This window comes from Chelonia mydas, chromosome 13, assembly GCF_015237465.2.
Source record: "Chelonia mydas isolate rCheMyd1 chromosome 13, rCheMyd1.pri.v2, whole genome shotgun sequence".
NCBI lineage: Eukaryota > Metazoa > Chordata > Testudines > Cheloniidae > Chelonia > Chelonia mydas.
Window position 1 is genome coordinate 29762925 of NC_051253.2, and position 22912 is coordinate 29785836.

Genomic DNA, 22912 nt, shown 5'->3' on the forward strand with positions numbered 1-22912 from the left:
GAGAGTCAGGCTCAGGGGCCACTGAGATGTCGTCCTGATTTAAGAATTGCTGCTGCTCTCTGCGCTGTGATCCAGCCAAGCGGGGTTTGTGATCAGAAGCACATACTGACTTCTGCTTTGCTTTCGCGGGTGCCGCGGGCCGTTTGTAGGCGCCCTGTGGGAGGTCCAATGTTGCTGCTGGAGTGATAGGCAGGCTCAGCGCTGACATTCTTGTTGGCACCGGGTCTATTTTTGGTGCCAAGGAGACCTTCCTGCTACGGGAAGTTGGGTTCCTGCCTCTGCGCTGTGCGAGAGCCATGGCAGAGGTGCTGGGATGGTTGGAGGTGCCTGCCTTCAGCGCTGTCAGCACAGAGGGCAAGGATCTCGCAGGAGACCCTTTACCGTTTTGAAAGTCTCTGCACGGAGACTGTTGGGCTTCCTGCCTTTTCACTTGAGAGGGTGAAGCTGTGCTCCCAACTGGTTCTGACCTGGCCGGGGAGCATGAGGGAGAGGGTTTGCTATTGCCCATCTCCATAAGCAGCTGTAGGGATTTCTCCATCAGGAGTATTTTCAGCCGCAGGTCTCTGTAATGACGAGCCCTTGTTTTCAGGCTATTACAATGGACACACTTGACAGGGACGTGTGTCTCGCCAAGGCACTTCACGCAGCGTGAGTGTCCGTTGGACCACGGCATAGGCTCCTGACAGGAGTCACATTTCTTGAATCCTGAAGACCCTGGCATTATTGTATGAGTAATGCCTGGGCAGAGTGTCTCAACGGGAGACAAACTCTAGTCAACTATTCTAAAGGAAGGGAAATAACTGGGATGTTTCTAACTATTTCTGTGTCTTTGTACTTATTTCCTTCAGTTACCAGGGAAGAGGATCAGCACTGCCCCGAGTCCTGTCTTCAGCTGAGGATGGTTGAGAAGGAACTGAGGGAGGTGCGGGGGGCGTGTGCTCAGGCAGACTCTAACAATGCTGCGAGACAGCAGCTGAGTGCATGTCCCGACCAGGTACTGCTACTGAAGATCTCTGATCAACAGCGCTGGGACGCACTGTCACCTGGAGTGGAGCACCCTCAGGGACAGCACTCGAATAAGAATCAGTCTTTTCCCTGTAAACCACATGTGTTTCACATACCTATGTCAAACAAAATGGAAGTGGCTAAAACTTAGTCTCCCTCAGTCTCTCTTATTGAAGCTGTTTCTCTGGCAGGGAGAGGTGACTTGAACGTGACTATTTCACAAGGCATGAGTGCTGTACCCTAGGGGTTGGAAGTTACAAGGTAGGCAGCACTACTTCTTCCCCCCAATCCCCTCGTTTGGGGGAGGTAGACATCTACCTTATTATTCTTACAATAAATGCCAAGCCACCTGACTCCAGGAGGAGGGTTCTCACTCATGGGTTGCTAGCAGATACGCACCTCTCTTCAGCCTGTACCTACCTCAGAGAGGAGTGGGACTTAGGACACTCCCCTTTGGTCAGCCTCTCACAGGGCCAAGGCCCTTCCATTTTAGGTTTTTATCAAAACATTCCCAGGGTTTACAATAGCTATTACTTAGTTTTTAGCAATTTTCACCCACAATTTGGACCATTAAACTACATGAAAATACTGATTGTTAAGCAAATCCAATAGATTACATTAGATAGGTGTTTGTTGTTAATAAATTAGTCTGACTGTAAATGCAAGGCTAGCTGTTTAAAATAAGGCAATGTAGTGGAAGACACACACACACACACCAGTGCTTGAGTCCTAGAAAAAAGTAGCAGAACTCCCAAGACCCAGCTCCACACTCCAGGAGAGATGACAGCTATGTATCTTGGACAGACCCTCTAGAAAGAGATGGCAGCTTGGTAACCTGGGCTGCCAAGCCACCATTTCATCTTCCAGAATGGAGAGCCTGATCAGAAGTACTCTTTTCCCCCCCGTATCCTCCCATCCCACGGTATTAGCCCTGGTATTTACCCTGAAAAATGTGGTTAACTTTTTGCACCAATTCTCACCCTTTTAAAAAATGTTGTAATGAACACTGATAAATTTACAGGAAATTTTAAACAAAATAAACTAAAACAAAGGGCCCTGACCATTGGCTACCTTGGTTTCTCCATATCTAGCCTGCTGGCTTTTGTGTATCAATCTAAGATACCTATCTCTCCCCATTCATGGTATAAGGAGCGTAGGCATCTAACTCTGGCTTTGTGAATTGCAATGTTGTTCCTGTGATTTTCTAAGTGCCTAAAAGTTAGGCATTGTGATGCCTACTATGGCAATGCCTAAATTCCTTTGAATTTGGGCCTAAGTACTCAAGGTATGACAGCCAAAGTATTGTCATGGATCAGAAGCTGGCTACAAGCAGAAAACAAGTAGGTCAGAAGAAATGGTCAATTTTCATCATGGCAGAAGGTTAACTGCAGCTGCTTCAAAGGTCTGTACTAGGCTATTCAATATATTTACTAACAATATGGAAGAGGATGGCCACATTTGCAGACGACAAAATTATCTGGGCTAGTCAAGACCGGAGAGGGGTGTGAAGAGCTTCACCAAGATCTAACTAAGCCAAGTGAATGGCAGCACGATGGGAGATTAAATTCAATTCTGATGCCAAGTAATGCACATTGTAGGGAATAATCGGAACCTCTTAAACACCTTATAGGATGTTCTAAATTAACTATCAGCTCAGTAAGAGACTTGGTCTGCTTAATGAAAACAGCAAACAAAATGTGAGGATGTATAAGGAATGAGAGACTACTGGCATGGTACACCTCACCTGGAACGTGTTCAATTCAGTATTAAGTGCTGTATCCGTATAGAAACTGAATCCTGATAGTTTTGTCATATCTCTCACATTGTTTAGAATGACTCTTGAGGAAGCTTGTGTGTAGTACATGTGACAATTCCACTGAGCAATATTTTAAAGATCAAGATAAATTATTTACACTCTAGTAACTTGATAATTGTAGGAAAGGAAATTAAGCAAAATAATCTGCTTGGCTTTTGTCTGTTGGGGGACAAAAATCTGTCAGTAAAATGAATTTAAACAGTTCTCAGAACTTAAACACTGCATCCTTTTCTCATTCTTATTCCCTGCTGCCATCTATTTGGCATTATTTTACTCACAGGCCCTGTCTACACAAGGAAATTGATCTGTGGTTGACAGATGTCAAACATAGGACCCAGGGTTTTAGTTGCTGAAGTAAATAGAGCCAATTTAAGCATAACATTACTTACAGAAAGCATGATTCAAAGGTAATTTTCCTAGTATACGCAAGGCCACTGAAAACTACAGGATTTTTTTTTTAATTCTAACATTTCACCTTTTTACTACTGTTGAAGGGCCAAAATCCATATGCGGTTTATGTATAGACTATGTCAGCTCTTTTTACAGGCCCAAAGTCCAGAGTTCGGTCAAGAGGCTGGAGGCCTAGCAAATAGTAAACAATATTATCTAAGAGAAGCAGAACAAACAAAAGACAACCTTGCTTTTTGCTAAAATAAGGTTGGTCAGCAAAATGCCAGGTGGGGAGCCATAACTGGTGTCTTTATTTGAAGCTGCAAACAGACCAAGGAATGAAAGGGGCCCTGTTTCTTCTGTAGGAAGAGATACCTTCCCACACATCAACCTTGAGTTTATGGAAAAGGTTCAAGCATGTCAGGATGAGATATGACATCCTCCCTCTCACAGATGCACACCCCTCCTCCCAAGCAACTACCAGTGCCTGCCTTAGAAACACAAATGAGCAACTGAAAAACAATATATCTATCACCATATACTTTTCACTGTTTTCCTGTTTTAACCCCCCAGGTATGTATCTGTTGGACAATTAGAGGAGATACTTCATTCCTATGGACCCCAAATCAGAATTCAACATATATATTTTATACTAATACACTTATACATTGTTTGAAGTACTAATTGTACGTTACTTGTTAACTTGAAACCATGGGCAGAGACATTATGTAATCTTTGACTATCGGCTACTGTGCTTATCTTGTCTTGCTGCTAGACCTAGTCACTTTCCTCCGCCCATGGAAAATCCATATAATCCACTGTAATCAATTGATTGGCAGCGTCACTGAGCCTGATAAGCAAGGTGACACACCGCCAGTGCTGTGTGTAATAAACCCACGTGCTTGATTCTACACGGTGTCCATTTTGTTCCATCAATTGTCTTAAACTTAGTTTCTCTCTGTCACTCAGGCAGGAGCATTATACTTGCTCTTTGAGATGGTACATTTATTGACTGAAGTACAAAGAATCTGGAAAAATATGGAAAGAAAATCTGGGGAGATAACTGCATACAGAGGAACAGGAACATTTACCTATTTGTCACAGAGATATAATTAGACTCTGGAAAGCAGGCATAAATTACTATGAACAGACAATGTCAGTCATCACACAGTTTTAAAGAACTTTTTATGGTAAAATACATATTTACAAATGAAGGCACTTTTAAACCATAACAAAACTTTAAAACCTAACAGCTTGGCAAACTGTTCAAGTCGAAAATTTACTTTGCTCTATCAACATTAGCATCTATTCTGGGTCAAATTTATTATGAAAAGGAATTAAAAATCCAACTAATACTTTAAGTTTTAATAAAAAACACTAAACCTAATCATAACAAACAAATTTCAGAACCATTATTTTAATTCAAGATCAGAGAAACTGAAACAGTCTGCAGGGCATACCTCTTAAGAAATAAAATAGGTTTACACATGATGAGAAATTAAAACCAAGTGACTAAATTATTGCATCATCCAATACTGCTGAGTGACAGCTTTACTGTCCAACAGACTATCCTAGCCTAGTTTTCTTGAGGAATATAACCCTCATGCAGAGATTCAAGCACAACTGGCTCCATTTACGTGAAGTCTAATTCAAGATCTCTTTCCACAACAAGGTAGGTTTTCCAGGGCTGTGCTCAGGACCATGATTACCCATGCACAAATGCATCTTGTCAGTAACTCAAGACTGGAAGTTGGTATTATGTGTTTTTTCAACTGTTAACGTTATCACATACTTAAAAGGAGTTAACTTTAATCGGAGCTAAGATTAGTATATCTTTTGTTATGCCACTTTATAAGACTGCAGTCTTCATTTTCAAAAGGCAAAATACGTTTTTCAGAGCAGTCAAAACAATGGCAACCTTCAAAAAGTTAATCAAAACCTTAGGGGACTTGTGAACTTTCCCTTTACTGCTGATTACCAAGGTGAATATGTAAACCAAAGTGCTCTCCTTTATAATCAATTTCATCCACCAGATTTCCAGTTCTGTTACCAGATTAATTCAGTGAGACTGTAACATGTGACATAACTTTTTCCTTCCACTGAAAATTATGATGCATCAAATCCTGGCGCGCTCAATAACCAAGCTAATAAAAGCTAAGTAAAATAGTCAGAGCTCTAGAAAAGAGTTGTCCATTAAAAAGACAGTTCAAGTTTGTAAGTATAAGATGCTTATAGCAACTTTGAACAGAAAAGTACAACACAGAATTACCTTATGGCTCTAAGCTTTAAAAAAAATCTCAACTGTTAAAATTAGACTACTGCTTATAAACAGTATTATATAAACATTAAGTTTTCTTCATCTTGATAAAACAATCCTATCAAAATTCTCTCTAACATTTAAGATGTAGGAGTTTTGCTGGAATTTTACACATTGCCATTGGAACAAATCTAAAGCTACACGTCTGTAATAGCTACAAAAAAAAAATGTACAAACATGCCTCATCTGTTCGGGCTTATAATCTGTGTAGATACTACACAACATAGGAGGGTACACGGGTCAGAAAAAAATATAAAAATCCTAAAAAAAAAAAGAAATTTTTTAAGTTCATTAAGTGAATCATCACACATTGTGACAGCAGTAACTGATGGCCAAAGCCCAGAACTGTTTAACCATTATTGATACACGCTAACCTTTTCAGTTAAGATACAGTATCTATGAATATTTAGTGCTGCAGAGGCTGCGTGCAGAAGGAAGGAGTGCTTCAGATCTGTCGCCAGTGGCAGCATTCACTGCTCTGGAGGAAGCTGAATTCAGAAGAGGCTCCTAGAAACATATCCCCAACACTCTAGAAGAAGTGTGCATTCAATTTATGCCTCTGCAGTTGTACTTGCTGATTTCTCTCCCAAACCATAAGAAACATACTTAATCCATGCCACAACATTCACTTTAGTTGACATTCTGAAAATAGCTGGAGAACAGCATTTTACCAGTTATACTCAGCTACAAAAGCCAAAAATTAACCCTGGTCAAATCACATTATCAAGTCTTTCATAAAAGGTGACTTTTTTTCACGTAATATAGAATGCAGAACGAAGAACAGATGGGTTTATGTAACCCTTAATGTAGTAAAACAAAAGTTGTCTCCTGATCCGTCCACATTAAAGTAATGCATAAGATTCTATAATCTTCATGTAAAAACAAAAAGGCACTTGAGGTGTTTCCCTGCAAACAGATCCGCAAACGCTGAGTATAGTGATTGCCCCTTCTGCTTTCCTACATCCAGTCAATTCAATTTCAAAAACAGAACCACTGAAACTAGGAGCTGGCCCTCACGCTCAAACCAGAACCGCTAAACTAGAAGATTAGAGGTGAATATCTGACATCGCTCAAAGAACCATTTCAACATGCTAATCAGCAGATAGATTCACAGCATGCCTGATAGCAATTAAGTTAATGTGATCATAGCCTCTAATTCCCCACAGTTCAGTCCTTAACACTTCCTTTTTGCATTCCTACTGAAGTCAGGTGACAGTACAATTTTACACATTAGTAAACTGCCTGCACACACCACAGCTGGAAAGATGGAAAAGCTGTGTCCCAGGTGTGATGAACTCTGGAGGCTTCAGTCCCTTGTAGATGTTAGTGATTTGCTCTTTCACTGACAACATCCTGAAGACGTTTTAGTAAGACATCATCATTTTCCTGGCAGAGTCGTTTTGCTGGAGACTCACTGTCACTGTCAATTGTAATTGCTCGCTTCTTACTCCTGTGTTCACCTTGTTTTATCATATTGTTGATGTCCTTCAAACTCTATCAATAAGAGGAGATTTATAATTAAAAACAAACATTCAAGCCACTATAATTACTCAGTATGACTCTCGGCTTTCAACATGGTCTGAAAACAGTATTCCTACTCTGGACGAACACAGCACCTTCCATCTGAGAAGCATGAAGTGTTTTATCCTTTACTTCAGGAACTGCAAGACCAGTTTGAAGACAGTCTTTGCAGCACTCTCTTATGAAAAACCCCAAAGCCAGACAGAAATTTGGAAGAGGAGAAATTTTTAAGCTTTGCAATCACTAAAGGTCTTATGTGAATGTCTTACCTTAGAAGAAAAGGAGTACTTGTGGCACCTTAGAGACTAACAAATTTATCTGAGCATAAGCTTTCGTGAGCTACAGCTCACTTCATCGGACGCATCTGATGAAGTGAGCTGTAGCTCACAAAAGCTTATGCTCAAATAAATTTGTTCGTCTCTAAGGTGCCACAAGTACTCCTTTTCTTTTTGCGAATACAGACTAACACGGCTGCTACTCTGAAACTTACCTTAGAAGGGCTCCCATTAAACTTGTATAGTAGAGCAGTCTGAGGAGTCAGGCAGGCACCATTCTTGTGTGGTGAAACATAAACAGAGTGTTGCTGGGATATCCGCCGAGGAGACACTGGCTGCTGTTTAATGTAGGGGAATGGGGAAAGTGGAGGGGCTTCCACCTTAAAAAAAAATGGTGCACACACAGTTTGCCTGTAGGAATTTACCAGACTCACATTAAGAATTAACTTCATAAATAAATGAAACGCACATCCATTTTTATCAATGTGTCCTTTTGGGCCTTCTGTTCCAGGTTACAGTTACATTCTAATATTCCAATTCAGTATTCAGCCTGGCAATCACAAAAGAAAGTATTTTATTTTTCAACTGTTTCACATGGATGAACAGAGGGGCACTTAAATGTCACTCAGTTTCCCATATTAATATGGCACCCACTCATCAGTTTCTGCTCCATTTCAATGGATAGCCTATTAGCAGGACAGACATGCAATCTTGCTGCTGTAGCATGTTATAGCCCAGACTATGATTATTTTCTTTATGCAACCATGTAGAAACAAACACAATCAGATGATGAGGTGGATCCACTTCATGCTGAGTGTCAGAGGGTGGGTTTAGACATATATAAACTACAAAGTTTATGATCTACAGGGCAGTGATAGCAACAGTGTGAGTTTTTAAACGCTGACATTTTATGTCTAAAAGTCAATAAAACTACCATTAAGCATCCATGCACACTATTAGACATATCCAAAATTAGAATTATGTTGCTTACTACATGATCCTGGTTTGTGACATCATACTTGAGTGCAAATGATTTTACTCTTCCTACATAGACTGCATTGTAAAATTTTATCAGATCTCCTCTCTCCTCCTTTCCTGATTCACTGGAGTTCTCTGGTGTTGATCTTACAGGTGAAAGACACACTTTCCCAGGAGAGTCTATCACAGTAGGAAAAAAAAGAAATGTCAGATTTAAAACCCTTAATGTCAGCAATCTAAATTAAATTTTTAAGATACAAGCTAATACAAAACCAGTCACACACACTACAAAAATTCCACTTGTAAAGAGTTAATAAAATGATTAAGAGAAGGTTACTCATCTCGTGCAGTAACTGAGGTTCTTCGAGATGGTTATCCTTGTGGATGCTCCACTTTAGGTGTCTATACGCCCTAGCTTGTAATTGGAGATTTGTGGTAGCAGTGCCTGGTTGGGTTGCACATGCGCCGTCACGTGCCACTCCAGGCGGTTACATAGCGCTGCACAATCAATCATCCCTTGGTTCCTTCTCTACTGCGGAGAATCTATGTGAAACTCCGAAGCAGAGGGAAGGAGTAAGGGTAGTGGAACACCCACAGAGACAACCATCTCAAAGAACTTCAGTTACTGCACCAGGTGAGTAACCTCTTCTTTGCAGAGTGTCCCTGTGGGTGCTCCATTTCAGGTGACTGTTGAGCACTGCCCCTCTGTGGAAGGGAGGGGCTTTGGAGATGTGTTACTGATGGTGGATAATACGAGTCTAAAGCAAGCATCCGATATTGACTGTTGCTCTATAGCAGTATTTCATGAATATGTGGGTGTGATGGGTTCCCCACCTCCAGGGTGCCACCTGGAACTGGGATACCACTGAGCCCGCCTGACCCACCAGCCTGGGCTCCCTTTCACCTTGTAATGCTGTGACCAACTGCAGACAGGCTCCCAGTCTCACACTTTCACCAGCACAGAAGTAGAGACGCACCCAGCTGCAGAAACACACGAACACTGAAATTAGCTCTGCCTGAGAAGGCTCAGTTAAGGAATTGCCCAACTGTACACCCCCTCTCTAGGGGATAAACCCAAAATTATACAGTCTTGCACTGCACAGAGAACTGTACAGTGTAAGCTCATGAAATTCACCCCCTCCCTCAACGTGAAGAGGGATATACACAGCTTTCTGCCCCAAGTGAGAATTTTTACACACACTGGTTTTAGATAAAACAAAAGTAAGTTTATTAACTACACAAATTAAGTGATTATAAGGGATAGCAAACAGATCAAAGCAGATTACCTGGCAAATAAAACCAACACGCAATCTAAGCTTATAAGCAGAAAATTCTCACCCTAAATGTTGGTCTAGGCAGATTGCAGAGATTCTTGAAGGTAAGCTGCCCTTGCTTGCAGCTTAAAACTCCAGATATTCCTTTTACAGGCCAGACATCCTCTAGCCTGGGCTCAGCCCTCCCCGCCCAACTTAGTCTCTTGCTTCTCAGGTGTTTCCAGCAGCCTTCTTTCTCGGGCAAGAGTTAGTGAAGAGTGACCCACGATGATGTCACTCTCTTAAATAGTATTTTGCATATGGTGGGAATCTTTTGCTTTCCAGCGATCCCCACCTCTGGTCAGTGGAAAAATACTAGTATTATCATGAGTCCAACACTGGGTGATTTGGTCAAATGACCCTACAGCCATAATTCAAAGGCTGTTTGTAACATCCCCAGGAAGGGTGATTAGCATCTTCTAAGACCTACTGTTCTCCCTAATGGCCCTTCCCAGTGAGACACCTAGACGGATTGCATTCTGCCTAGTAGGCATTCCCCAGGTGTAAACGTATTTGTAATAGATGCATAGACAATATTCCTAACTTCAGATACAAAAATGATACATGCATACAAATAGGATAATCAATCATAATCTTTCCAATGACATCTCATGACCCATCTTGCATAAAACACATCTTAGTTATGCCATAATCATAACATAACCATATCTCTATTAAGAATGTGGAGTATAATGCCACAGTGGGCTGATGCCCAAGTTACTGCTCTGCAAATGTTGATAACGGGGACATCATTGAGAAAAGCTACGGATGCTGAAAGTGCTCTGGTATAGCGTATGTGGATGCCCACTGGGGCTTGTAAAGGAAGTTTTTGATAAAGGTGGATGCATCTTGATATCCATTGAACGTTCTATTATAGAAGTGGCTCTTAAACTATTGTACTGGTGACCCCTTTCACATAGGAAGCCTCTGAGTGCGACCCCACCATATAAATTAAAAACACTTGTTTATATATTTAACACCATTATAAATGCTGGAGGAAAAGCGGGGTTTGGGGTGGAGGCTGACAGCTCGCGATCCCCCATATAATAACCTCACAACCCACTGATGGGTCCCGACCCCCAGTTTGAGAACTCCTGTATTACAGAGACAAATAGTTTTGGTGACTTTCTAAATGCTTTTGTTCTTTCAATGTAGAAAGCTGATGCTCTTCTAATGTCCAGTGTGTGGAGTGATGCCTCTCTTTTGTCTGCATGTGGTTTTGGAAAAAACATAGGTAAGTAAATGGGCTGATTCAGATGAAAGGGGGAGGCAACCTTGGGTAGGAATTTGGGATGTAGTCTTAAGGTAACTTTGTCTTTAAAAAAAGTTGCGTATGGGGGGCGGGGGAGGCATTAGGGTACCTAGTTCCTTCATCCATCTGGTGGATGTGATGGCGATGAGGAAAGCCACCTTCTTAGATAGGTGGAGTAGTGAGCAGGTGGCAAGCGGCTCAAACAGTTTTCCCATAAGTTCGTGAAAGATGAGGTTGAGCTACCACGTAGAAGGTGGGTTTCTTATTTCTGGATAAGTGTTCTCAATGCCCTTGAGGAAACGTTTAGTTGTTGGGCGGGTGAATATGGTGACCCCATCCACCTTATTATGGAAAGCTGTGATCACCACCAAGTGTACCTTGATGGAGCTTGTGGCAGCCCGTTTTTATATGTAATCCAGTACCCTTGGTAAAGGGGAGGATGTTGATAAGATCTGTTTATCTTGGCACCAAGTGCTGAACAGTTTCCACTTATGTATATATGCGTCTTTCTTGTGCTCTGTCAGGGTTCCTTCCCCACTCTGAACTCTGGGTTACAGATGTGGGGACCCGCATGAAAGACCCCCTAAGCTTATTCTTACCAGCTTAGGTTAAAACTTCCCCAAGGCACAGATTCCTTTCTTGCCTTGGGATCACTGCCACCACCAAGTGATTTAACAAATAATCAGGGAAAGGACCACTTGGAGTCCTAGTCCCTCAAAATATTCCCCCAAGCCTACACCCCCTTTCCTGGGGAAGGCTTGAGCATATATCCTCACCAATTGGTTACAAAGGGACTACAGACCCAACCCCCTGGGTCTTAGAACAATGGAAAAATCAGTCAGGTTCTTAAAAAGAAGCATTTTATTTAAAGAGAAAAAGGTAAAAGAATCACCTCTGTAAACTTAGGCTGGTAGTTAACCTTAAAGAGTAGCAGAAAATTCAAAGAGCACAAAGAAACCCCCTCTAGCCTTAGTTTCAAAGTTACAACAAAACAGGGATAAACCTCCCTCTAGCAAAGGGAAAATTCACAAGTTGAGAAAACAAAGATAAACTAATACGCCTTGCCTGGCTGTTACTTACAAGTTTGAAATATGAGAGACTTGTTTAGAAAGATTTGGAGAATATGGATTGATGTCCAGTCTCTCTTAGTCCCAAGAGCGAACAGCCACAGAAACAAAGAACCCAAAACAAAACCTCTCCCCCCCACCAGATCTGAAAGTATCTTTTGTCCCCATTAGTTCCTTTGGTCAGGTACCAACCAGGTTACTTAAGCTTCTTAACCCCTTACAGGTAAGGAGGAATTTAGGCTACCCATATGCTTATGACATGTTCGTTCTATGGCTGTTCATAAGTATGTCTTTTACTTCCTTTACTTTACTTCTTTACATTTATGAACAGGGTGTCTCAACTCCTCTTTGCCTTGGAGAAAAGCCAGGCCTTGAGATGGAGTATTATGAGGTTAGGATGGTGAACATGCCCCGCATCTTGTGAGAAGAGGTGAGGTATTAGGGGAAGGGTTTGAGGTGAGCGTACCACTATCTTTAACAGGAACGGAAACCATGTTTGTCTGCGTCATGTAGGTGCTATTAGAATGACTCTGGATTTGTCTCTTGATCTTGTGTATGAGCGAGTTTAGGAGTGGGGTCAGGGGGAATACATATATTAACGATGCATCCCATTTGATGAGGAGAGCATCGCCTAAGGAATGATGTCCCAGTTCTGCTTTGGAGCAATATTGTGGGCACTTGGTGTCCTGTGCTGTTGCAAAGATGTCTATGAGGGAATCCCCATAGTTTGAGTATCGTAAAATTCTGGGATCCATCTCCCATTCATGACTGTGCTTAGTGCAACTCTGTGCTTAGTGCATCTGCGGTTGTGTTTTGACATCTTGGAAGATAGGATGCCGATATGTTGATGTTGTTGCTGATGCACCAGTTCCAGAGCTGCACTGACTCTGTCCATAGGGAGTGTGACTGTGCCACCCCCCTCCCCCCCCGGCCGTTTATGTAAATCACGCACACTATATTGTCTGTGAGGATTCTGATGGCTTGGTTTATGATTATAGGTAGAAAGTGGTTGCATACGTTACGGACTACCCTTAGCTCCAGCAAGTTTATGTGCATGTTGGACTCTGATGGGGACCACTGGCCTTGGATTGTGTTGTTGAGTTTCCTTAGATCCAATGTGAGTCTCCATCCGCCTGTCTTTATGTGAGAAAATATTTTGAATAGAAACCTTTCCCTCTGTGCTTCATTGGTACAGGTTCCTCAGCGCCTAGATGAAGGAGATGGTTTACTTCCTGTTGCAGCAGTGACTCATGAGAGGGGTCCCTGAAGAGGAACAGAGAGGGAAGGTGGGATGGAGATAAAGGGGATGGAGTAACCAGTTTGGATAATTTCCAAAACTCACCTGTCTGTAGTAATACTGAGCCAGACTGGGTGAAACAGTGACAAGTAATATCTGAATGGTTGGGAAATAATCTGTTTCCAGCATTAGAATGAGCAGTTGTTTCATGTGCTTGACCACACCTTCAAAATTGCATCTTGTGGTGGATTGTTGGGATGTCCAAGGTTGGTTTTGATTCTTTTGATGTCTGGTTTGCCTTTGCAGTGTTGGTTATACTGCCTGTGTGTTTGTGCGTATGGCAGCAATCGGAATCTCTGGGTATAGCTGCCCTGTTTCTTTTTATTTGCAAGTGTATAGATGCCCAGGGATTTTAATGTTGCTCTTGAGGATGTGGAGGGACTCATCCATTTTGGCCACAAATAATTCTGGGCCTTTGAAGGGTAGGTCCTCGACTGTTGACTCAACCTCCCTGGGGAACCCAGAGAGATGAAGCCATGATGCACAGTGCATGACCACAGATGTTGCAATGGATCGTGCGGCCATTCTGCGGACTCAAGTGAGGCCTGCAGGGCTGTGCTGGCAATTAGATGGCCTTCAGCGATATTAGATTTAACTGTTTTTTTTTTTTAATCTTCAGGTAAACCATCAATAAATTCTGACATTTTCGAAAAGATGGTGTGTGTGTGTATTTAGACAGTAGAGCCTCGTAATTAGCTATGCAGAACTGAAGTGTTGCAGATGAATAAGCTTTGTGGCCAAAGATATCTAACCTTCTCCAATCTCTGTCACATGGGGTTGTTCTAGCCTGGTGTTGCTTTCCCCTCGTTTACAGTCTTCACCACTAGTGAGTTTGATGTGGAGTGTGTAAATAAGAACTTAATTCCTTTAGATGGCACATAGTCTGATGTTTTGCATGATGGGGGTGCTGTTCCTGATGTTTCTCAGGTGGTTTTGGCAGGCTCCATAATGGCATCGTTGATCGGTAATGCTATCTTCGTTGAGGGATATGACTGAAGTATGTCTAGTAGTTTGTGCTGTGATTCAGGTACCTGTTCTAGAGAAATGTCCAAGGACTCTGCCACCCTTTTGAACTGTTCCTGAAATGCCTTGAAGTCATCCCCTGTGGTCGGGGGTGAGGGGCTTTATAGTTTCATCTGGTGACAAAGATGAGAGGTTCACAGGTGGCAAGGCTTTCTGGTCAGATATGTCCTCCATTTTCTCAGTCACATCCTTTTGTGTTTCTGAGGGCGCTGGGATAGGTGGTGATAGAGATCGTGGAGCTCTCAATCTTGATGGGCTAGGGGGCCTGCAATGTTGAGCCCTGTACATTGCCCATGGATCCCAGTAGGGCCAGTTTGGTGAGAATGGCATGGGGGAAGGTGCCCATACCAGACACATGCATCTGCAGATGACTGATGGTCTGGTAGGTGGGATGGTCCAGGTTTGGGTGAGGAGTGATGAGAGGTATATATCACTCCTTCATCCTCGTCTTCATTATCACTAGACAGAGGGGCAGTTGACCTAGTTGGAGTAGTCAAGCGGTTTGGTACTGATCAAGATGGAGTGCCATAAGTACTGAAGAGAGGAGATTCCAGTGTTGAGGAGATCAATAGGTCTCCATGTCTCAGGAATTGGTGTGGAACCATGAGCACTGTGAGCATTGCCAGTGGTATGGGAGTGTGAGTTGTAGCCGTCGGTGCCGAGGGTCTTGTGCTGTGCTGCGTAGGTACCACAGGTGGCGCCACTGTGCCACTCTGTGCCAAGCGTCTTTTCAGCTCCATGGGTACTCAGATGGAGGGTTTCACTTTGCTCTGTGAGCCTTTGTTCAAGCTTGTGCGCATAGGGTCTTTCGCTCTCCAGGAACTCTCGGTAAAAGAAGATGCTGATGTCTTGCGATCCAATGTGCTTGGTACCAAGATAGACTTTGCAGTTGGGGATCACTTTTTCTTGTCTGATTTCTGGTGCGGCGAAGTCTGAGACCGCTTTTTGGTAGCCTTCTTGGATAAAGGCTCTTTCATAGGCACTGCAGGGGTAGAACCTCTGCCAGAGGCTGTCAATGGTGAACGTTGGTCTGGAGGTGTCCTGGACTTGTGGTCCAAGGCCAGTCTGAGGGATTTCTCCATCATAAGGAGTTTAAGTTGGAGATCCCTAGCTTTTCTTGCTCTGGCCATGAGGTTACGGCAATGTGGACCAATATTCCCTCTAATTTTTTCCATCCATTTGCAGAAGGAATTTTGTTATGTGTACCAAATTATCGAGGTAATGTGTGGATGTGCGCCACCAGTAGAAACAAAAAATTTAAATATAATTTATATTTTTAAAAAGTTACAATAGGGATAATTACTTCAGCCAGGACAGGTTAGGCATTTTAGAACTCACTACTCAAAGAATTTAATTGAAACGTAAGAGAGAAATACAAATTATGAAATGCATAGAACAGTCAAAAAGCTCAAATAACAACACTTTGAAAGAATAAAATTACAGAGAATATATGTGCATTGCAGGAAGCATCAAGTAACAACAACAAGTGTGTGCTGGGTGGTGAATGTGGAAAACAAGAAACGTTTTGCCCCTTTAAGTACATTCACAGCCTGGCAGGACTCCCCAGTGGACTGCAGCTACCTTGGGGCATCCTTCAGGCAATCAATATTGCTAACTCTAACGCTATATGGTGCTTTTCCTTAAAGCGCTAGTGTGTACACAAGGGCACAGGAAGATGGTATCGAGAAAGAAGTGTGTATATACAGCATCCCCTTGAGTTCTGAGAGAAGTGGAGCAGCTTTCTCCCATTCTGAGTTATAGTCAGGGGACTAAAACTTAAAAGTATCTGTATAACCAAAGTGTGGCGTCCTGGCTGACAGCTCTGACGTGGAGCTGCGCGCCAGGGTGGATTTGATAAATCAATTTGATTTAAATCATGATTTAAATCACTAGTCAGGAAGACTCAATTTAATCATGGATTTCTACATAAAAGTGCATTCTTGTTGGCTGTTATAACCTTAATACATATTCTTTACAACTCAGATATAGATGTAGGTTTCATTTTTAGAAGGTACACACTATAGATTTTTAAAGTGATTTATTTTGAAAACTTTTCAGATTAGTTTTATAGCTATATCAGAAAAGAATGATTGTTTGCTTATTTAATTTACCAAAGGTAATTGAAGCAGATATTTATGAAGTCATTGGGAGGTGAACTATCTCCAATTCCACAGGTTAATCATTAATATTTGGAGGATTTTCTTGCCATGCTGAATTTAAGAGGAGAACATCACCAGACAGACATTTGAATTGTTTTATTTAACTAAAACAACAACGTTATGTATTCTGGATTTTTTCTTCAACAGCAAACATATAATATTTTAACAAAACAAGCATATGCATGTTGTAATTCAGTTAAACATTCACGTTTTTTAAATGAAATATTTTAAAAATATTTTTTAAACTTTTTTTTTAAACAACCACCATTTTTGCTGTTAACAAGCATGTTATCTCTGGAGACACAAATCCACAGTTTGAGAACGGCAAAACTAAGCATCTCTGATGGTATCTTCTAGACTGAGCACTGAGTCCCATTGGGTAGACAGAAAGATTAACCTAAATAATCTATACAGAAGCCCCTGGACCCCATAAGATTGGGTCCCTAATCTATGAACTATTGGAACTCATTTACAAAACTTATTCTTAAACATTACATGAATATATTGTCTCATACTATAGAATTAAAATTTATAATCCCTATTCCATGAGGAAATATCTTTGAGCTACAATGTATCTTAATTAAAACTATCCTAGGATAGGTTTTTTCCTCAAAAAGCATTTTATGAAAAAATCTGTTTTTAATTTTTTTTTTAAAAAATAATAATTGATTTTTATCCACCCTGCTGCGCGCTGATAGAGAAATCAAGTCATTGCCCCAATCTGGGCAACATGTCTCCAGCGTGTGAGAACACATCTCCCAAACCGCATTCCTCACTGAAAGGGCCCCCCCCCCACCACCCGCTTTCTTATTCTACAGAAGACCCAGCCCTCTTTCTCCACCAGGGGCAGCTCTGTGGAGGTTACTGTCATTCTAGTGTTTACACAGCAATTTACAGTGCTATGACTCTATATTCACAATGGAAAAAAGATAGAAACTCAGGGATTGTTTTAATTAAAGTGCAGAATTTCTAATGAGAGCAGCCCAAATGGTGTAGCCTCACTAAAATCCTGAGAGCTACTGTTTCTTTTTAGCCCTATGATTTGCTGCTGTATGTTGCCCTTTTAAGTAGATCGGCACTCAAAGCAGACATAGAAGCAGCAGCAACCAGCAAGCTCCCACTGCGCCATTCCTGAGCCCTATCACACTGTCCCGCTCTGCAGAGATAGGGTATGGAGCGGGGGAAGGGGGACATCCTGACATCAGCGCCCCCCTTCCCCCAGCTCTGCATAGCAAGCAGGAGGCTCCTGGGAGCAGCTCCAAGGCAGATGGCAGGAGCAGCACGGCAGTGGGAAACCTGAAGCGCGCAGTACTTGATAGCTTGCTGGGCAGCCACCCGGCTATGCAGCTTAGAGGGAACTTAGATGTGGACATTTCTGAGGAATGTGTGTCTCGCTGAGACAGCGGACACACTGTGTGTGTCCGTCAGAGACAGGGACTGACACTCTGCAAGTCGGGCAGCGTTTGAAACCCGATGATCCGGGCATGCTGGAGAGAGGCTATCTCAAACAAGAAGGGAGCAGTAACTCTGTGGGAGCCAAAACTTATTTGCCTACTGAGGGGAATAAGGGTAGAAAAGCAAAAAAAAATTTTTTTTTAAATAAAATAAATAAAATAAGTATAAAAGGTAAACTATCTAACTACTGAGTATACTACCAACTATAAACTATCTTATCTAAAGGCTAATCTTATGTAAAGGTAAGTGAGGGTGCTGCTGATTGCTCCGACTCAAGCCAAAGGCGGTAGAGAAGGAATTGAGGGACAGTGCAAGACAGTGACGGAGCGTGAATGACCCAACTGGTCATGGCTACCACAAATCTCTGATTACAAGTGCAGAGTGCATAGACATCTAAAGCGGAGCACCCACGGGAACACTCCTTGAAGTAGAACAGATGTTACAAGTTTGTTATAGATATGAGTAGTGTGAATTACAAATGGTTATAAGCACATTAGTAGAAGGTGTTGAACAACCTATTGACTGGTTGTACTCTGTAACAGGCTACAACAAAAACTTTCTTTTAAAAAAAAAAAACCCACCATCCACCATTTATCAAATCCTTATCAACTATTTATAAATGGAACCTTAAAATATAAGGTGTGACCACACTGCCTTTCCCACAAACATGTTATTTCTTCTTTTAATGAGTTACAGTTCTTCTGAATGAGAGAGGAAAGACCGGCTTGCTTAGACACACATGTATATTGCTTAGTTTCAGTCCAGAGACAACAATAATAAAGCTACCATTGACCAAGATCACTCTTTTTATGGTGGTCAGAATCGCAAGGTTGTGATAAAGATCTGCTTTAATTACTGTAGCACACACCATGTTTTATGAAAACCCATGACAGACTATACAATTTGTGAAGCCTGATTTAACTGCCAATCTTTAGTTAAAAGGCACTTTTATACTGGATTAACGGACAGAGTAAGGCTCAATACTTGACTCATGCCTCCACTGTAAAAAAATGATTCTGGAATATTGTACATTATGTATACAATGTAACATTCAATGGAAACAGTGGTAGTTACACAGCAAGCCTGCTTACTGCAACTGTTCTATCACTTGCTAACTCCAAAATTAACTTGGTTCACAGCTGAATACAGTCTTCTATTAGAAGTCCTGTTAATCTCTAAATTGTTTGCTAACAAAAACTCTTTTCATGGAAGTAACTGGATGTTAGCCAAGCACCTTAATAAAACACAAACCTAGGGTCTGATACTAAGACACCTTATGCCGGAACAGGAGTGAGTACAAAAACTAGAGTCAGGACAAAGAAGCTCCATTCCCCGCTCTACCACTAACCTGCTTTGTGACAATTGGGAAGTCACGACTTCTCTTCCCATCAACAGGGGGTTAAGCTTTAACTAATGCTGATATTAGATAAAAGGCACTGAAGTGGTGATTTAAGTGAAAAATTCGTTCACATGCACTTGGACAGAAATACTGTCACACGGTTTAAAAACTGGCTAAAAGATCAAACAACTCTCCTGACTTAGAACCTCTTGGTTGGCTGATGTCAGAACAAGGGCATTTAAACTTACTGTTAACAATTCAAGTTTGCTGTTCTGATATTGGAGGAAGACTGGGTGGATAAAAATCGGTATTTAAAAAAAAAAATTAAAAAAACACTTTAAAATTTTTATAAAATTGATTTAATACATCTTTCTTTTTAAAAATAAACCAATCTGAAATCAAATTTGAAACTATGATAACCTATATTAAAGCTCAAATTTCCTATAATCTATTAAAATAATTCAAATAATAATATTCAAGCAGTATGTTTGCTGCCAAGGTTTTAAAGAAAGCCAAATGCCCTAAACTGATGAAAGTCACTGGCTAAACTCCTAGAACCAGAGCTTTGCAGATCAGTAGCCTCCTGTAGGTGCAGAGAAACTATTTTCTTAATTTCTGTTTATTCAAACTAATTCAGTTCAATGATTAGTTCATTCAGAGTTCAAAAACTTATTGGGAGTTGAAAAAAAGAAGGAAAGCTTGTTTCCCTCTTCCAATCTATAAATATAAATGAGGTATAAGAGGATGTGATCTACTAGTTCTAAGATCTTGAAGGACATGGTAACTAGAAGCAATCAGTTCAATTCTAACTATAGATAATACTTCCTCTGTTTAATATATCAGTTAGCTTTAAATACAAAACATGTTTTGATAAATATTTTTCTTCTTATGTGTCCAACACTTTAAGGTAGGTTATATTTATTTAGAAAACATTTTTAAAATGCTGGTTTTGTGCACTTTAATTGAATTCCGGTTTCTATCCAAATGCAACTTGACACACATGACAAGCAAAAAAATCTAGTCTAATAAAGAAATGCATCATTCACCATTTTCTAACAATAAAAAAGTAAAACTTAAGAATCTGAATGAATGTATATTAAGCTAAATAACTGCTTAAGTAAGTGTGTATAAATAGAACGTATCCTCCTGGTGAGTAAAAAGTACCATCAAATACAGAGTAAAGGCTATATTTAGTTGCAAATCAACATGTTTTAATGGGAATCAACCTTTCTTTAGGAAAGTAATTATAAAGTACAAATACAAAACAAGATTCAAATCGATTATTTAAAGATTTCCTGTTTACTGATTTAAATAATTTTGATTTAAATTAATCCACCATAGGGGCAAGAGAACCGAGATCACCTCGCTCTTTATTTAAATAATGTTAGAGACAGCATCTCTAACTTGCTAGGCTAATGTCAAGACATTGATCTCTTTGAAATTACTGGTCAACAGCTGTAGTATGCTGCTGTCATGTAAAGCCCCAGACTTCTATGAGGTAACTCTAGTTTGCTGAGCTGATGTTGAGAGTCCCCTGAGGTCAGTGGTTCAATGTCTCTCACTGACAAGATAACAGAGACACCAAGATGATTATATGGGGTATAGACCAACTAAGGATAACTTTTCTGGATAAATTAGACTTCTGTTGATCACTTTTAAGGTTTGTAATAGTTAATGCCTTATTTTGATCAACTGTGTAGCAGCAGAAACCAATCTACATAGCATCGCTTTGAAAAATCTATCTTGGATTTTGGAGAAAGAAAAATGCTTTAAGAAAAAATATAGACATTTACCCACACTCTTCGCAAAAATCAAAACAGCAGACATACTAAAGCCAAGACTCCTATCTATGTCAGGACAGTAAATATTTCAATGCAAGAGCTCCTCATTGAGCCTTCCCGAAGAAGTGAATCAAACCAATCTACCTTCTGACATTTTAAAAAGATGTTTCTAATCAGTCTTTAGAATATCCCATCACTCACTCTCTTTCCATTTATTGTGTTATCTCAAGAGAGCTGCACTTATATAGAATCATCATCAGTTGCTCATTTAAAAAAATTACGGTTCAACCAACCTAATTTAAAAATAGGGATTCTTAAAGCATTTGTGAAGTTCTATCCTATTTGTTCCAATTGTGAAATGCATTTTCCATGTCCTAGCCTACACAGCATCTGACTATCAGTGTCTGTCTCCTTATGTCAGTACTGTTGCTTTTTAATCGGTTTATGATAAACTGAAATGCTAATTTTTCCTCTTTGCAATTAGATGCAACTATTCTAATGGATTTTATACTACACATTAGTTCTTTTAAATCCATTTGACTATTATTTTAAAAACAGCAGGTTAACTTTATGAACTTACCACCATGGCATGCATCTGATGAAGTGAGCTGTAGCTCACGAAAGCTTACGCTCAAATAAATTTGTTAGTCTCTAAGGTGCCACAAGTACTCCTTTTCTTTTTGCGGATACAGACTAACACGGCTGCTACTCTAAAACTTACCACCACCTGTCATCTCCACATCTTGGTTTGAATTTGTATTTTCTGATGTGACCTCTTTGGGACTATTTTTCAGCAAAACACTCCTGTAAACCTGCAGTACATGGGGAAAAATGCAGTTGTCAAGTAATACAAGAAACTCAAACTTAGATTAAATCACAGTTCTCAGGTTAAATGCATGTAACATTCATTCTCCAGTATTAGTATGAGCCTACTTGAAAGAGAGCTTGTATCAAACATTTATCTACAGGGAAGACACTGTTATTTACTCACATTGCTATTTGCTTGTGGCTGGTTTCTGTAGCTTTTCATTATGTCCTGAAAAGTTCTTTCCTCTCTGGTCACCTGGAAAAGAAAAAAGAAAAGGAGTACTTGTGGCACCTTAGAGACTAACAAATTTATTTGAGCATAAGCTTTGAGCTCAAATAAATTTGTTAGTCTCTAAGGTGCCACAAGTACTCCTTTTCTTTTTGCGAATACAGACTAACATGGCTGCTACTCTGAAACCTGGAAAAGAAAAAAACCCAAGAGGAACTATTTAAGACAAAACATAACAACTATGATTGTTATATTACAGCACATGAGTACTTATGCTTGTTTAAAAGGGAAATTTTCCAGAGTTTTCTTGATCTCATTTAGTCTGAAAAAAGTAATGAAGCTAAGAAAAGTAAATGATATATCAGAGTAGGAATAACTCACGTATTTTTTCTGGCCTACAACAAGGTGATCTTTAGTTTAATGAACAGCCTGATCCAACTTTCCTTTCCATTACAGAGAAAGGGAAAACTGTGCCACATTCAAGAACTCTTAGCATGTTGAAAGACTTTGGGGTTATGTAGGGCTTCACAGTAGTGGGAATAGAAGCCAGCCCACCCTAAGCCCTCACTTTCCAGCCCATACACAATACAACTTCTAAATAGGGGAGGATGGGAAAGCAGACCCTACAAGAAATTAGCCTTACTTCAGCAGGAAAGAAAAAGATTAACATGTTTGATGCCAACATGCTTTATTCTTGTATAACTCAATTTGTGTAGTTTTGCTGTGATGTTGCATATTTCAGAAATATGCTTTGTACATTTGATTTCAAATCCATACTGTACATTTTTCATGAGCATTATATATAGCTTGAACTTATACATTTAAAAATGCAGTATTCTGACATCTGAATATGACAACATGAGAACAGTTTTTAGTTAACAATTCCTG

The 22912-nt window shown here is 40.5% G+C and overlaps 1 protein-coding gene across 11 annotated transcripts in view; it reads right to left on the reverse strand.

Moving 5' to 3' along the window:
- Positions 1-4379: 4379 nt before the first annotated feature.
- The window catches only part of RBL1 (RB transcriptional corepressor like 1), a 76184-nt gene continuing 57651 nt past the window's right edge, over positions 4380-22912 (reverse strand). For 10 of the 11 annotated variants that reach the window (XM_037915485.2, XM_037915479.2, XM_037915481.2 and 7 more), the window contains 5 exons: positions 21980-22051; positions 21710-21800; positions 8316-8482; positions 7540-7704; positions 4380-7022 (listed from right to left, as the gene is read on the reverse strand). In XM_037915485.2, coding sequence (XP_037771413.1) covers positions 6852-7022; positions 7540-7704; positions 8316-8482; positions 21710-21800; positions 21980-22051 — 666 coding nt within the window. In that variant the 3' untranslated portion in view covers positions 4380-6851. The other variant, XM_043527372.1, reaches the window with a different exon arrangement.